Source organism: Dryobates pubescens, chromosome 10 (assembly GCF_014839835.1).
Source record: "Dryobates pubescens isolate bDryPub1 chromosome 10, bDryPub1.pri, whole genome shotgun sequence".
In the NCBI taxonomy this organism is placed as follows: Eukaryota; Metazoa; Chordata; class Aves; order Piciformes; family Picidae; genus Dryobates; species Dryobates pubescens.
Genome location: NC_071621.1, coordinates 12,123,468 through 12,141,772, shown reverse-complemented (window position 1 = coordinate 12,141,772; position 18,305 = coordinate 12,123,468). Strand labels below are relative to the sequence as shown.

Below are 18,305 nucleotides of genomic sequence, written 5' to 3'. Positions count from 1 at the left end.
ATTTAATATGGTAGATGTTGCTATGCAAGAGAGAGCATGGAGAAGCTGAGTGTGGTGTGCATTCTGCCTGTAGAGAGAGCAGTGCCTGCTCATGCCAGCCAAAATGCTTCTGTGTTTGCAAAAGACAATTCCACTGATATAATTTTACATACAGTCACAAAGTTTATGTCTCCTCTTGGTGGACAGCTGTATGTCTGAGAAGCTGATATCCTAGGAGTTATTATATCATGTTGCCAGGAGCTGACATCTATGCTGGTACAGAAGCCCAAAGAAAGGCTCTCTTCACCTGGATGAATTCAACCCCTGAAATCCATCCCTGTTTCATTTAGTTTTAACTTACAGCAGCATCAGACCCTAAGGATCAGGTACTTCACAAAGAAAGTACAATAAGAAAGCCATTTCAGCTTCTAATCAGAAATTAGGTTTTAATCAGAGTGTCTGACTCCTTAAAATTAACTTCAGGTCTGAATTCTTAATTGGGCTGTCAATTACTTTGTTCTTTCCACACAATACCTCGAACTTTTCGGTTGCTGTAGCAACTATTTCTAATTTAACTTGGATATCAAAATGAACTATTTCATTTCAAGCCTTGCTGAATCTGTTTGTATTTTTGACAGCAAGGTACCCTGACTCATCAAAACACTTAAGAACACACATTTCTCTGATTTCAATCACAGTTAATTACATGCTTAAATATAAGCATGTGATTAAGTGCTTTGCTAAACAGGAATGGGCTTAAGCACAGGTAAATGCTGTGCTGGAGCACAGCCACAGTTGAGAAGGAATGACTTGCTGAGAATTGGCAAGACACTGGTAACAATTCATTCAGATCAGCTGTGGGGATCTTCCAGCTTATTTCTATGTGATCAAGAGGACTTTCAAATGGATTCCAATCTACCTCGATCACCTACATCCTGGTTTAGAAGAGCAACCACACAATGCTGCTAGTCCAGGACTAGTTGTATAGTCACTTAATGAGGAGAAATACATTTTAAGGCTGATGCTCCTGCAATAATGATGTTGTCCTGATGTGGTTTTAAGTCAGGATGAGATATTCTCCTCTAAAGCCTACAGATTCCCTAACACCTCTACAAAGCACTAGTGTGATAGGTCTTCTAATTACATAACTGGGGTATTTCCCTGATTTTTCTTTTGGCACAGCTTATTTGGCACAGCTTACTTCTGCTGATGTCACTATAAGCATGGCTGACAGAGAAGTCAAGTGGAGGTTTTTGATCTGGACAGCAGCTTTGGATCCATCCTTTTATTTTTCTTTTGACTTTTAAAAAGAAACTGACAGATCAAAACTAGGTTTTTCAAAAACGAAGCAGATGGCAAGTTGGAGAGGAGGGGGGAGAAAAAGGATCTGTCATGAAGTATTTTTGAATACAACAGCAGGGATATCTGCAGCTTGCTGTACTGTCTACTAAGGTTTGCTGAGAATAACCTGCTTAGCTGATTTTCCCTTGTAGCAACTTGATGTCAGCCATCAGTTCTAGTAAATATGCTGTTTCAAGGAACATACATAATTATGGCCTTTATTTGGACTAATAAAGACAGATAAGCTCTGAAAGACAAAAAAAAATTCCTACAATTCATTTGAATTAAAAATGTAAACATAGGCTCTTAGCCAAATCTAGGGAACTTCTGAATTCACTGAGTTGCCAGAACAGTGGCATTCTTCTTATCTCTTACCCACAAAACTTCCTCCTCCAAAAAACCTCCCCAATTTTGCTGGATTCTGCTCATCTCATCTAAAGAAGCTCTACACATAAACAAAAGAGCTGTCTGAAAGTTTGAATTTCTCATTTCTCCAGCTAAGTCTTCGGAGGCATAAAACACCTTTCCTTTGCAGAGCTTGCAGGTACTTTTGTCAGTGCTTCTTCTGTAACATGTACACAGAAATAAGTGAAGCTGCTGGGTGACAAATTTCTGATGAATTTCTGACCCACCAGTTGCTTCTAATTTCTGTTAAAATTGCAAGTTGTTGACAACACGATACTTTGTGGAGATCAGACCCTTTTTCTGTCTACTTTTGCAAAGAGGTGTCCAACTCTGCAGTGTTAAAAGTCACAGTGTAATAACTCTTTGTAAATATTTTGGTTCTCAAAACATTTGGGACTAGGTGGCAAGAAGTAGGCAAACCCAAGCATTTTTGTATTGTTGAAGAGAAAGTTTCATTCAGTGCTCCAGGAATCACTTAATTTTCAAGTCATAATTTTTTCCATGAAAACAGCCACTCAAGGCATGGTTTTCATGATGTATCCTGTGGGATATGGTACAGATGGTTCCACCTTGAGAATGTATGAGATGTATGATGAGGGTTGCACACAGTTTTATCATATTAGTGGACATCAGAAGGGTATGAAGCTTAGAAACATATGGAAACAAGACTGAAGCCTACTAGTTCTAGATGTGAAAGACTGGAAAAAGCACCTGATGATGGCATCATCAAGAGTAATGGAATATGAGATTGGGTGGCTGGAGTTCAGAGTAAGACAGAAGACTCACAACATGAACACACACCAACCATACCTTCACTGGTTCCTTTGCCTTTCCTGTCAGGTAACTCTAACCCTGTGCCCCCTGAAGGATATAAGGAGACGTCCGTTGGCACTGGCCAACTGCTGGCTGTGTCTTCCGTGATTTCATACATCTGCCCTTCCATCGGCTGCAGGTGCCAGTTTAGGCCAAACAGGTGCATGGCTGTGGTGAGCAATGAGAAAAGTCATCTTTTTCTGTTTGGGAGAGTTTCAGAACTAGAGGGGCACTTTCTAAACCCTCACTTCACTGCTTTGTTAGTGGTCATTGGTTTAGGACAAGAACAGGATTAATGTACTTGGACAGCCCTTTCTGCTTCTACCATAACAACTCCCTAGGTCTTTCCACCCACTTAAACCTGGTTTGAATCACCTGTACCAGTCCACTCTCCGTCCAGCAAACCACTCATGGCCTGTGTGATACAAAAACAAGGCACTGTGTTTCAGAGAGCTCCCAAGGCTGAGGTGACAATGCGGTGAGCATGGAACTACAAGGACCATTATTTACCAATCTACCATTAAATCCCAGGAAGCTGCTCTCTGTTTTGTTTTGCTGTATCCACAACATATTATGTAAATTGTTTGTTTGGTTTTTCCCCCCACCAATTATACACAGAAGCTCTTACAGACATCTCTGACAGTTCTTCCTGTACTAGACCACGTAAAAACTAAGGCAATTTAAGATCTATCTTGCCACACGTGCCTTTGTGCTCAGCACCAGGGCTGTGAGCGACTATGACTGAGCACTCCTCAGCACAGCGTCTCCTATTCAGATCAAAGATACATCCTCAAGATTTGAATATAAGCAACACCATTTACATTTGTGTGATATCAGGGCACAGCTCTCTGTAGGTTTCTGGGCCATGCAAAGTCATCCAGTGCACACATGAATTTATTTCAAGGCATTACAGGAAGACAAGTGAAGTTAAGGAACAAGACAGAATACTTAAAAAGCAAACACATGTATGAGGACTATGGAATATCATATGCCTACACAACTTATATTTGCCCCTTGAAAATATAAAGCAAAAGAATGTGGCTTCCTGTATCAGTTTTTCCTTCCTCAACATAAACATTTCATACTTGATCAGTATCCAGTTCAGCTCCAGGCTCTACACAACTAAATGATCTGATATTTGCTGGAGTTGGAATGACATTTCTTTTTTAAGGGACCGCCTCGATATTTTACACCGTAATTTCTCCAAGAAACTGTACAATGGCATTGGCATCACAGCCATTTAGTGCACACAAAACCAGCCAAGAAACAAGAGCATTTCCATTGCCTGTAGTTTATTCACAAAGACACATCTGAGCTTGGCAAACCCTGTCAGGGACAAGTGGTTAGTTCATTTAAACCTGTGCATCAGGCACAATTTTTTTCAAGAGGACTGAAAAGTAAGCTGAGTAGTTCTCCAAACCCAGGATATTTAAGCAATTTGTCAGAATCAGTGGATTTTTTCCACTCCAGTCTCAATTAGTTCATCTATCATTCACTAACACAAGCAAGCTGGTTTTGCACTACTCCAACATCACAAAAGAGCATGAGAGCAAAACCCTTCTTTTACCATGTAAGTGGGAACCGGTTTGTTAACAGTCTTAATCATTAGAAAAGAAAACACTTCTAAGCAGCAAAGATCTCCCAAGAGCCTGTTTGAAGCTCAACCATTTTTACGCAGGTACATGTACCAAGAAGGAATGTCACCAGCACAAATTTTAAGTCAACCAAGATACTTTAGGCAGAAGGCTTGGTGTTTTTATCTGAAGGAGTATATTTACATGGCACAGAAACTGTGCAAGGGAAGAAAGGAAAACAGTCTGGGAGCAAGGAATTTTGGCATTGCTATGTTTGGCATTGCTACGCTTGCATAATAACTTTGTGTTTATACGTCCCTCATCTTCAGGGTGCCTGGCACTTCATAGCTATTAACCTCATAAAACCTCATCAGGCAGGAATCTGTTGTTTCTGTTTTGCAGAAAGGAAAAAGAGAACTGCAGCAGATTAAGGACTGACTCAGTTCACTTGCTTGGGCATTACAAGGTGATCGGGTGTTAATTCACTTAATTTACTCTATGTACATATGTTCACAAGCCCCAAAAGGCAGTTCACGCACCCCTTTCACCAGCAGTTTTTGTGCTAAGGTCAATACTGGATGCTGCCTGAGAAGAATTCCACCCAGGCTGGTCCTTTCAATGGATCAGAGTGTTAGCCAGGTACTGCTGAGCTGTTACAGTGCTCTGGGGTTTAGATGCTCTGAGCATGTCCAGGTTCCCATGTTTCACCATGAGGATGTTTGCAATTCCAAGCAGAAAGAAAACTGTAATGTTTGCCTCTCCAAACTCAGGCAGTCCTAAACAGCTGGCAGCCCAGATGCTGCTGCTGGTCCTAAGTGCTGAAGACTAACTCCATCTACCAGATGTCTTCATATTACAATGACTTGCATGCACTCACACTGGGCATCTCTGGTTCAGGCAGGAATTGAGCCAGTGGTGGGACTTTTATTTTTTTATAGTGCACTTGCTCTGTCCTTCAAATATCACAATCTAAGTGCCACATAAATGGTTAGGAACACATTGAAAGGACATTGCTCTTTGAAAGGGCAATGCTCAGAGGAATGTGTTGTTTGTAAACTATTATTTACTGCAAGAAAATGAAGGTGAAGAACTCAGTGTTGTTTGGGGTGTAGTAGGAACGCTCTGAACATTTCTTCCAGCACATAAACTAAATTTTAAAACACCTGAGAGGAAATGTCTTGTGTAGGGAACATCTTGCCTATGTGTAATGACAGAACTGATAACCTGGAAGTGCTGTGTCTTTTTTGCACATTAGCCATCCCCCTGAGGAAGTGAATCAACCATTCCATGTCACCATCCATTCCTAAACGTTTGCAAAATGTCCCAGAATAGAAAATGTGACAGAATTATATATGCTGTGTTATCACAGAGATATGAACGGTAATATGTTAATTTTTATCTTTGGTTAATAGATACTGTCGAAAGCAAAAAAGCTTCTTGTGGACATTCATTTCAACACCAAACAGAGCATAGAATCACAGAATCACAGGATGGTTTGGGTTGGAAGGGACATTTAAAGATCATGTGGTACAACTCCCCTGTGATGGACAGGAGCATCTTCCTTCCCTCAGATCACTCAAAGGCCTGTCTAATCTGATCTTGAAGACTTCCATGGAAGCAGTATCCACAACTTCTCTGGGCAACTTGTTCCAGTGTTTCACCACCCTCATAGCAAAGAATTTCTTATGTAAGATCTAAATCTACTCTCTTTCTTTCAAGAGCAAGTGCAGGGTTCTGCACCTGGATCAGAACAATCCTTTTTATCAATACAAACTGGCAGATGAAGTGTTAGAAAGTAGCCCTGAGGAAAAGGACTTGGGGGTGCTGATGAATGAGAAGCTGAACATGAGCAAACTGTGAGCTTGCAGCCTAGAAGGCAAATCACATCCTGGGCTGCATCAAAAGATGCAGGAAAGATATGGACCTGATGGAGCATGTCCAGAGGACACCCACAAGAATGACCAGGGGTTGGAGCACTTCTGCTGTGAGGACAGACTGAGAGAGATGGGGTTGTTCAGCCTGGAGAAGGGGAGGCTCCAGGGACACCTAATAGTACCTGAAGGGGGATGGAGAGAGACTGTTCACAAAGGGTTGCAGTGACAGGATGAGGGGCAATGGCTTTAAGCTGGAGAAGAGCAGATTTGGACTGGATGCTAGGAACAACTTCTTTACTATGAGGGTAGTGGAACACCGGTAGTTGAGGCCCCTTCCCATGAGATATTCAAGGTGAGGCTCGATGAGGCTCTGGGCTGCCTGATCTAGTTGGGAATGTCCCGGAGGACTGTGGGGAGGTCAGACTTTTGGAGGCCTCTTCTGGCCCAGACCATTCTATGATTCTGCGATTTGTAACAGTTATAACTGTTGTCCTGTCACTACAGGCCCTGGTGAAATGTCTGTCTCCATCTTTTTTACAAGCCCCCTTAAGTACTGAAAGGCTGTAAGCAGGTCTCCAATGATGACCCATAAGAATGAGTTCTGTGCTCACCATGCCTACAAAAGTGCAAAAATCTGAGAAATGCAGACAATTATTTGAAAAGCACTTTGATTACTAAGTGACTTTAAAAGAATTCAGAAAACAGAGTTGAAAAGCTTGCACCTAGTGCTCTATTCAGGGCTTCTATCAGATGTTTCTCAGCACAAAATAAAACCCTGTAAATATTCCCACCCATAAGATAAGCAGGCATCATGCAGTTTTTGCTGCAGGTAGGTAACAACCACAAAATCCTTCTTGAAACCAGAACAAAAAGTCTGATTTACTTTGGAAACACATTCTGGTAGCAGACATATTATTAGGAAACCACTGATTAAGTGTTTATCATTAAGTGTTTATCATTACTGTCTTCTAAATACCAGTAGTACCTGATTGGCAACTTGTAGAATGCTCATTCTTCTGCTTGCTCCCCATCACGGCCACACTCACAATAAAAAGTCAAGTAGTAACAGCAGTGGACTTTTGGGTCTCTACATCTCAGTGGGAAGTGTAACAGTGTTGATGCATACAGTTGTTTAAAGGTTTTAGGAGAGGCACAAATCAACCTTGATCTGTGCTAAATTGATGCAAAGGTGTGGTTTTTTGGGGGGGTGGGGGAAGGGAAGATGATAATCAGGGAAAAATGAAAATCCCAGGAACCATGGATGAGAGGCACAATCATAGCTTTGAAGTGTTAATGTTCCTAAAAACCAAAGTGAAGCTGTAAAAACAGTTTTAGATTCCTGATGTTCTGAGTCTCCAGGTCAATGGAACCCACTGCTGACATTTTCTCTGGCTTGCCTTTTTTTTTTTTTTTTTTGTACCTTCTGCTCAGATAGATGTAAGATGTGGCTCACCAGGAGCAACTGCCCTCCTAAAAGCCCCCATGTCCTTCTCCCTCCCCAACATGCTGCTCAGTAGATACTCAGATATTGAAGACTCCCCATGTATTAAAAGAGAACACAGCAATTAACAATCATTAAAGTGTACCCTTTAGTAAAATATCATGTAGCTTTCACTGCCTGGGAAGCCTCATGACATGCTCTTTGCAGAAGCTGTGGTTGTATTTCCCGTGGCTAATAAAACACTTTTGTCTGCCGTCTCTTGGAATGGAAACAACACTTAGAGGAAACTCTGCATGACTCCTCTCTGGGATGTTAGAACACCAACAACCTGGATGATATAAAGGTATCTGGGGCCTCTGGCCCACTATGCTCATGTTTTGTCATCAAGTCTTTGACTTGCCCAGCCTTTTAACTGTAGTTAAGTGCTAACAAAAACTGCCTTGAAACTTGCTGAGTGGGTAGCAGAATTTTCTGTGGCTGCATAAACAACCTTATCCTCAGTCCTAAGTCACCTCTGGCTGCCTTCTTGGCGGGGAAAAGAAGGAAGCCAAACTCTGCGCCTTCCAGGGTTTGATTACTTTGCTGAGTTCAGCATTTCAGCATGGATAGTGCTATGGGGCTGTTCATTTACTGGACTCAGATTCACTTTAACAAAGCAAATTTACAAACAGTTTAGCACCAGTTAAGCTGTTTAACCATCCAAATAAATCAAAGGTCATATTGGTGGAAGCAAGTATTATGGATTATGGTTCTTTAGGTTTTAACACATGATCTCTTTGGTATTGTGTTATTCCTACTCCACAGCTGTTTGTGGAGGCCATAAGCAGCATTAGCTGGTGTTTTTAAGCCAGATAAAGAACATTGTTCCTAAGTTTGTGTCGAAGAGACCCAGGCTCTTGGGTATCTTTTGTATTATTGTCACTTACTTATGACACAGCAAAATGCTGAAGTCAAAACAACTTACTCAGCGGTGTAGAGAACAAAGAAACTGGTACAGCATTTAGGATGAAAAAGGACAAACAAAGATAATAATTCACATGGTCAACAAAATGGACATCTCTTGGGACAGGTTGATGGAGTGAAGGAGTTAGCAGAGAGAAGCAGATAATTGTGATAGATCACAGGGAGAAGAAAAGACAAGACATGCTTACTGAAGCATATGAGACCCCCAGAAACCACGCCAGTCAGCAAAAAAATTGAAAACCACACTGCTGGCCCTTTATTAGCTTCTTGCTTTGCCCAAAGCAGCAAGCTAAGTGTAATAAATAACCAAACCAATCAATTACGATGTTTGAAATTAAAGCTAGGGCTGAAGCCACCAGCTGCTTCCATAGTGCAGGCTTTCCAAAGGACAGGCTTTGCTGCTGCCTTCTTGCCTGTCCTTTCAGAGCTATGTCTGGCAGGTACTGATGGTGGTCTGGTGATTCCTCACCCAGATGAAGCTCCTAGAGAAGCTAAAGAATGAATAAACCAGCAACTGTTTTACAGTTAACAACTTATCTTGCCCTGAATGGTGAATAAAGAGTTTCTCAGAATGGAAGCTGAACAAAACAAGTTAATTATCACCACCAGGAGCGTGGTGCACAGCCTGGATTTACAGCACACAGAGTAAATGTCATGCAGGCAAGACAGAAAGCCTTTTGTGCTTCTTGTTTGGAAATCTTAGCTGGTCTCTTTGCTCTAAGAATGCTGCATATTTTGGATCCATATTTATCTGAGGATGGCACCATATTTTTCATAATAACACAGGGAAGCATCCAAGCTTTGGGAAAACTGGGCTTCTCTGCACAGCTATGCCACCCTCTTCAGCTCTGCTGCAGAAGAGTTTGGTTCCACTACTCCACTGGTTCCTACAAGCACCTCACTGCACTGAGTGATAGCAAAGCTAAAGCCAACCAAGCCAAAGGACCATTCCTGGTAGGGAGAATGGTTTTCCCCAGCTCCCCAGTGTGGCACAAGGCAAAGAAGAAAATGGCAAAAGACAACAGGTAAAGGAATCACTGAGAAGCACTGATGCTGTAATGAATGAGAATAAAAATCAGAAAAAAAAGGGGAGGAAGGTGAGAAACTTACAGACTGAGGAAAACTAAAGGGGACAAAAAAAAAAAGAGTAAAGTTAGGAAAGAGCAAAGGAAAGCTAAGGAAAAATGTAAAAGGGACTCAGTATAGGAACATCAGCTGGAGCTGCTTCATTGGTTGAGAAGACATTTTTGTACTTTGTACCATTGCACTCCCTTCCTTCTTGTGGAATCAATCACATGATGTGATATGAGGTCAAAACCTCAGGTTTGACAGTCAGACTTATAATAGCACACTCTCTCAAATGAGACCTGAGGTTTGCCTTTTCTCCTAATTGAAAAAAATCTGAATCCCACCACTCAGCGCTGATTTTGACTCAAGTAAATGTATTGCTTTCACTCCTGTCTCAGGAATAAACTTGACTGTAATTATCCAGATAACTGTCTCTCTCTACACTGAAATTATATGATTTCTGTAGAAGTGGGAGAATTGACTGCTGCAGAATTAATCATATTTTTGTGACATTCAATGTTATGAAAAGGAGCCTTTCAGCATGAAATAATCACTGGTTTGTCAATCTTCAATAAATCAAGGAAGAGTCACATAAGATTAAAGAGAATAGAAACAGTAAAACAAACATTTAAGAAAGAAATCAACTGGTTTGTTTTTCTTTTATGCTGCTGTAGCATTTCAGTGCTGGACAAGGCTTTTGTGTCCCAGCAGGGCAGAACACATCAACACAGCAAGAGTCAAGGACTGATGTGGCTCTGTGGCCATACAGGTGTTAGAAGAGGGTAAACACAGCAAACCTAGATGCAGCGTATTGTACCAGCCCTCCTTTCTTCTAAGGTCAAGTCCTGGACCAGACAGATCCAAGCTGTTCATCTAAGGGCATGGGACACTGAGTGTTGCAGTTACTTAATTCCCAAGCACCTAACAGCTTCTCAGGTCTGGAATTGAAATCTAAGATCCTGATTAAAGATCCCAACTAAAGATCCTGACTAAAGATCCCAACTAAAGATCCCAATGGTTCATTCATAATATCACATCATTTGCACATACATACCAGGCCAATTCTTGGATGGACTTTGGTAGCAACCCTTGCAACCAAAAGCCCTGCACAACACTGTCTCCTTTCTAGCATCTGAAATTTTTTCCTATGTGTAAATGCTTTCCTTCCATGGCTTGAAGCTCTTACTCAAGGAATGGAAAACTACACTTCTAAAATCATCCACTACCCAAATGAATGTGAGCTTGCACACCAGTACAGGACTGCAGCCATGTGGGAACAGAGAATACTGAACACAGCCCAGCTGGACTTGGGATGCTAAGCAGTTAGAAATATAAGATCCATAGGTCACAATGGAGTGAAGCCCAAAAGGCAGCTTGATTATATGTGGTTTAAGTGAAGAGTCTCAGCTTCTGGCTGGGAGGTCCCATGGCTCTGCTTCCTGGCATGTTGATTTATTTGACACAAAACAATAGCTAAGAAAAAAAAAGCACAAGGAGGGACATTTAGAGTAAGGCTCGCTATTGTTAATTCCCCATCTGCCCCCCTCCCTGACTGCTCAGTTATCCAATCTTCAATAAGAATAAAAGGGGTTACAAGCCATCTTCACAGGCTGGGAATGAAGACAGTCTGCCGGGCTGCAAGTACTTCCTTCTGAGAACTGGAGAATGTGTTTCCACCCATCCCTGGGTGAAGGGATTAGAATGAAGGATTTAGATGATAAACCAGAGAGAGAGATGTGGAGCTGTGTCATATTTGTAGGGTTTTATTAGAACCACAAATGTCCTGTAGTAAGAGGTACTTTCACAGCCAGCTCAGTATAGGCACATCCTATGGGATACACCCAGTTAACACATGGGCCCCTGCTTCCTGTCTGACCACTCCTCCAAGCTCACAGCTCAAACTATGTGAGTACCAGAAGCAGTTCTTTCAGACATAATTCAGGCTTCCTCCTCTCCTCAATTAGAATCACCATGTACAAAGGAGGAATTCCAGTGATGGAGAGCTCCCAACCTCTTAAAATTTTGCCACCACAGTGGGAACTGCATCTTGTGAGAACAAAAGATTGTGGTAATCACCTTAAGTCCTGGCTGCAAATGCATTTACTTGCTTTGATTGGACACAAACCAGTTATTCTTTGACCCCTCCTGACTGAAGAGCTGTTTCCAAGATTTCCAAGACAGAAGCAGATAGTCTACCAAACAGTATTAGTTCCTCCTTAGGAGAACACTTTATATTTTAATTTAATTCCCAATTGCTGTTAATAGGGAAGGAAAAAAGCTTCTAGCTGAAGCACCACATTTCTTTGAAACCTTCAAGGAGTGACTAGAAAGACCTGTTATAAAACGAAGCAGTTAAACTCAATGTTTGTTCAATGCAAAGAGTCAGCATTTCCTATTCAACGTCTCCCTAATTACCCCTGGGGATCAAAGACTTTCGAGCCATTGCCTGTCTATTCAAACCACTAACAGATGATCACTGGCCCCTCCAGTGCTATAGTAGCTTGCTGGATGCTTGTAATTTCCTGAAGGAAAGGGAAAACGCTGTTTTAAATGGGTATATTTAAATACTTTTATGGGCATTTTTAGGAGGATTTTTGTTCAGTGTCAACATAAAGGAAAACAACAGACATAAAAGTGGAGTGGCTTATCCAAGGAGCTGTCTGCTTAAATATAAACTGTAATTTCCTTCAGCATCTACACCATTGTGAAAGCAGAATAAGAGGGTGAAAGAGAGACCTCAGCAATGCTTTGCTGCTATTAAGCAGCTTACTGAACCAAAGAAACTTGTATCAGTCCCCCTCTAGTTCTAGTAAATTTGGTGTTAGACATGCTTGGACCTTTCTCAGTAAAATAATCTTTTCCCTTTTAGATACCCTTTCTGACAGAGACCATATTACTATAAATATTACTGAGATATTTCTTCAAGATCAAAGTCAATTAAAAGATGGTCCCACTGCACCTCTAAATGGAGTTTTAATTTGTGTATATAACACTAGAAATAATGGTTTTCCCATTGGGGCACTCACTTCAATTAGAGAAATCAGGACAGGCAGCCCTACCAGAGGGCCTTCTACCTTGCTTTGCAATTACTGAAATTCTGGGCTAGCCTGCTGTGGACAGTATCATTTTACAAATAATGTTTCATTACAGACATAGAAAAGATGAGCTCCTAATTAAAAAGGGTGTCATTTACATAGGTAAATCAACAACCTCTCACATTCTCCCTTCCTTATCATGTTTACCAAATATTGTTGGGAACCTGTTTTCCTAAATTACTGGAATAGGTTTCTGAAAATCTGAAAAATGCAGTTTGCTTTGTAAAAGGCACAAACAATACCCATTGTCTTCTATCACAACAGAAATAGGATGAGAGTTTAAATCTGCTATCCCACTTTGAAGGTTAAGAACTAAGTCTTGTAGCATTTGATCATGGAATAGTTTTGGTTTGAAAAGACCTTTCACATCATCCTGTCCAATCACTATCTATCTACCAAGTCTGGTGCTAACCCATGTCCCTCAGCACCACATCATACTGAGTCTTTTAAATACTTCCAGGAATGGTGACTCTGCTACCTAACCGGGCATTCTGTTCCCAGTATTTGAGAACTGTTTTAGTGAAGAAGTTTCTTCTAACATCAACCTAAGCCTTCTCTGGTGCAACCTGAGGCCATTTCCTCTCATTCTATCACTTGTTACTACTATCCAATCACATTGCTACAACATCCCTTCAGGCAGTTATAGAGTGAGAATGCCTCCCCTCAGCCTTCTTTTCTCCATACTAAACAATCCCACTTCTCTCAGCAGCTCCTCCTAACTCTTCTCCAGCTTTGCTGCCCTTCTCTGGACCTGCTCCAGCACCTCAATGAAAGCTGATCTCTCAGGTGGCTGTCTCCTCATCTGTCCTTCTGAACACAAATGTGATTTTATTATACAAAGAAGGAAATTATTTGAGAGTACTGCTTGTGTTTTAATCCTAAAATCAGCTGAAAACTGCATGAGTGTTACTCTAATATGCACATTGTAATAGCACTGGAGCCCCAGTTGGGATGTGCTAGCTGATGAAAGAAAAATTAACAAAATGACATCTTTGGAATCCCTGGGTGTCCAAAGCACAGGTTTAACTGGAACATTCCTTACCCTGAGTAAATCTAATGACTTGAAGAGAATGTTAGAGGTGCTTAAAATTCAAAATTTACACATTGTGTAGATCAGGGCCAGAGAGCTCATCAGCATTGTTAAAACTGAGCTCCAGAGAAGAGCAACAAAGTTGGTGAGGGGTTTGGAACATAAGTCCTACGAGGAGAGGCTGAGGGAGCTGGGGTTGCTTAGCCTGGAGAAGAGGAGACTCAGGGGTGACCTTATTACTCTCTACAACTACCTGAAGGGAGGTTGTAGACAGACGGATGTTGGTCTCTTCTCCCAGGCAGCCAGTACCAGAACAAGAGGACACAGTCTCAGGCTGCGCCAGGGGAGGTTCAGGCTGGATGTTAGGGAAAAGTTCTATACAGAAAGAGTGATTGCCCATTGGAATGGGCTGCCTGGGGAGGTGGTGGAGTTGCCATCATTGGAGGTTTTCAGGAGGAGACTTGATGGGGTGCTTGGTGCCGTGGGTTAGATGTTTGGGTGGTGTTGGATTGGTTGATGGGTTGGATGCGATGATCTTGAAGGTCTCTTCCAACCTGGTTTATTCTATGTATGTATTTCTATGTAAAGCAGGATCCTCGCACTTTAGTGACCTTTAGAAGAGGTCTGACAAAATTTAATCTTCATATTGTTGAGACTGTATTGACTGTTTTGGAGGACAAACACATGAGTATGTTTAAAACAGGCTAAATTTATTTTCTGGTTTTCCCTTACATAAACTTGAAAAGCAACAGACTATTCCAACAGTTCATCCAAAGAGGGAACAATTCTTCTTTTTTTTCCCCTCCTGTACAAAAGCTCAGCAAATGGATACAAATGTACAGTCTGGGAAAGCCGATAAAGTGGGTGACACAGCACAACTAATGACACTAGACACTTTTCCTTCCAGAGACCATGGGCAAAATCCAACACAGTACTTTCACGTACTATAAATCTAAGTGAATGGTTCAGATCAGTGTGAAAAGCTCTCTCAACAACAAAACTTAACACAACCTGATGATTTGTTCCCTTGGACTTGGAACTAAATTCAGCACAGATTAAGGAAAGTGCTAGCAAGTGCAATCCACAGTGTTCTCTTAAAAGTCCCACAGTCATCTTTATGTATAATTACAACTAAAAAAACCCCATTTGGTAAAGAAACTCTAAGTTCGAAAATTCAAGCAGTCAAAAGTGAGCAAAGAATAGAATTAAGACTGCTTGTGTGATTTTAGATCTGCCCCTCTATGCATATGTACTCTGTAATAGCCTTTAATTCCCTCATCACAGGCTATTTTCTTTTTACCACTGCCCCAATGCTGAGCAGAACAATTGCACAGAAATTGCCACTCAACCCTGGCAACTGCAGCATTGTGGCATGTTCAATTGCTTTCTAGGGATGCCATATGTGCAGCCTGGTTGGTAGCAGTAGGAGGGGGTTGGAAAGGAAAGGAACGCACTTGGTGCAGACAGTTTTGCTACTGCACTCTAAATAGGTCCCTCCTGAGCATGTGTGAACTCAGGTTTTCTGGTTTTGTGGCAGCCAGCTCTGGGTGGATCAGGGATATGATGAAGTACACATTGTTGCTTGTTCTGGATAGAGAAGAGGTGCCACCATTCTCCATTACCCCCCGGCTTTTGCAATATAAAATAAGAGCAGATCCAACAGCAAAGTTCTGCATCAGTGAATGACTGCACTGGCAGTAGGGATCCAGCGCCCTGCTGTCACAAGTCTTTTGGGGGTATGTTCACTTGTGATTACTTAGGCCATGATAATTTTGTTTCATTGTTAAGTACAAATGCTTCCAAGCACATGCTCAGGGACATAGTACATTACCTTGTCCCTTCATCCTCAAAGCCTGTGATGACAGTATTGAATTAAACAGTACCAAGCAGTGTACACCACTTACTTAGAAAGGACCATGAGTTTGGCTCTGATTCACAGAACCACAGAATGGTGGAGGTTGGGACTCTGGGGTTCATCTAGTCCAACCTGCCTGCTAAAGCAGGTCCCAGAGCAGGCTGCACAGGATCAGGTCCAGGTGGGTTTTGAAATCTCTCCAAAGAAGGAGACTCCACAAGCTCTCTGGGCTGCCTGTTCCAGTGTTCTGGCACACTCACAAGAAAGAATTTTTCCCTCCTGTTCAGACAGAACCTCCTGTTTTATAGTTTGTGCCCACTGCCCTTTGTCCTGTCACAGGTTTCACTTGAACTTGAGAAGAAAATTCTTTACTATGAGGGTGATGGAGCACTGTAACAGTCTGCCCATAGAAGCTGTAGACTCTCCTTTCTCTGGAGACTTTTTAAACTCGCTTGGATGCATTCCTGTGCAATCCAATCTAGATGTATCTGCTTCAGAAGAGGGTGTGGACTAGATGATCTCCAAACATCCCTTCCAAACGTCACCATTCTGTGATTCTGTTTGAATGTGACTATCCATCAGAAGTTAACAGTATAGAAATACCAATCCTGGATCAGCTGTAGGCCCAGAACAGTCCCACGTATATGTTTCCCAGCCTGGGGTAGCCCATCATCCAGCTTGACTGGAGATGGTATACTAATATAAATAAACTGTCACTGACCCTTTGGATTAATACTGTTTGGAATATCATGAGGCCTAAATCGTGGGCTTTATTTTTTTTTTCACCAAAAGCCTCAGGAAGCCCTTTTGGTGCTTGATTTCATTATCATTTCTGCCATAATTAAATGAGATTCTGCTCCACTGATAGTACAATTAGAGTTTCTTTTTACATACTTAGTGTAAGCATAGCCATCAGCTCTGCTAACTGCCTTATTTTGTTTCACTTTTCAGAGTCTCTTTGCATAATGAAGTGATTCTACAGTTGTACCAGGCAAGCAAGGTGTGATGCTGCTGCTGTGTTATGTGCTACCATATTTGAAAATAGCTAACATATGCTGTTCTCATCATCTTTCTAGGCAAAAGCTTCTGACACCAGTAAGGAGATGCTTGGAAGCTAAGGTATGATAAAATCAAATAAAGCAGAAGATAGGAAATGCTGATGATGGTGGGAGAGCTTATTACTTTCTCATTTGAACACAGATTCAGCAACCTCTAACCACCTAACTGTTGAGTATCAGATCCCGATATCTCAAAGGGAATTGCATTAAGTGGTCATTTTGGAGCTTTTAAACTTCAGCACAAACAGCAGTGTTGAAATCTTGTCACAGAGGGAAAGAGCAGATTGGACCTTTTGTTCTTTATTTTACAGGTCATCTAGTAGGTCACCTGGATAGTATACTTAACAACAGGTCTTCACTTAACACTGTAAAGATGTACATCTACCACATAGCTCAACTTTACAGGTGAAAAAAACTCAGAGAAGGCATCACTGCTGCACATATCCAATAGAAATGAATGACCTGGCTACAAATCAGGCTTTGGAGCCATCTTCTAGTTTATGCTAGAAAATAACAGGGGAGAAACACTAAAACTAGAACTGAGGAGTATTTTTCACGATCAGTGACATCTCTGAGCTTACTCTTACAACTAGTTACCCACAAAAATGTATGGCATTTAAAAACACTGAAAGAGAGCCCATTACAGGAAAGATTTATTTCTGTCTCCACTTAACTGCAATTAAATTATGCTATTTCACACTAATTAATATGAAATAAAAGCACAGACTCAGGGAGAACTGCTTCCAGTAGATACTAAGATCTGTAAAACTGGCTCTTTTTCAGTGCCTGTGTGCGAAGGTCAACCCGAGATGTGAAATGAAGATTACAGCAGCACATCTGGGCTGCTGTCATAAAGTCAAGGCCAGCACTTCTGGTGTCAGCGTGCTTGTTATTTTCTTTTCTGGGGGCTTACAGCAACTATAAAAACTCACTAAAAGCAACTGATAAAAGCTGAGAGCCCATATCTTACCATTTAAGGAAACCAGAAGGAATTAAACTTGTCCCTTTTGTGTTAAAGATCCTTAAATTTAAGAATGGCCCAGGCATCTAAAGGGCTAACTGTGATGCTGTGTGACTGATGTGTGGTTTTGTGGCGCACTGATGTAAACCTCACGATCAGATGGAGCCCTCTGGGTATACGGCCTCAACCTGCTTTCCACCAGTTAAAGAATCAGTCATACTGGAGGTCTGCTTCTAAAGGGAAGCTATTCTTCCTGTAATCACACAATGATGAAAGAGGATCAGACTTTGACAGAAGGACCTCTTTATTCACTATCAAAATAAAACAATAAGCAGATATAAAAAAGGTAATAAACAACCCCCCAGAACAATAGGGAAACAGAGAGTAATCTATATAAATCTAAGACAAGGCAGAGGGTTGATAAAGGAAGCTGGGGACACGAAGGAAAAAATACATGGCTTGGAAAAACAAAGAACAATAGAACATTTTTTAAGTGTCTGGAAAGCTAGCAAACTGAGCAGCAGTAGAGCTATTTACCTGATGGAGATGGGGAAATTGTTAATCATATTACAGTAGAGGCTGAAGTGTGCAGCAAGAATTTTTGTTCTCCCTTTTTGAAAATAACTACGATAATGCAATTATTTTACAGGAAGTAAGTTGGGTTTGGTGGGGTTTTTTTTCCAGTCCATTAATAACCAAGAATTATATTCAATGACACATATTCAAGGACAAACATTCCTAAATCTGCAGGCTCATTTAACTTGTACCCAGTAAATGAGATAGCAGAAGAATCTGACTCGCTGATTAATACTCAACCAGCTACCAAGAGATTAGAACAGGGTTAATGC

The 18,305-nt window shown here is 41.3% G+C and overlaps 1 protein-coding gene across 1 annotated transcript in view; it reads right to left on the bottom strand.

Annotated features, from left to right (window-relative positions):
- The window catches only part of TENM4 (teneurin transmembrane protein 4), a 901,855-nt gene that overhangs the window by 225,395 nt on the left and 658,155 nt on the right, over nucleotides 1–18,305 (bottom strand). The window contains exon 11 of the mRNA XM_054164697.1: nucleotides 2,536–2,706. Within this exon, the coding sequence (XP_054020672.1) occupies nucleotides 2,536–2,706 (171 nt within the window). The remainder of the gene's footprint in view (nucleotides 1–2,535; nucleotides 2,707–18,305) is intronic.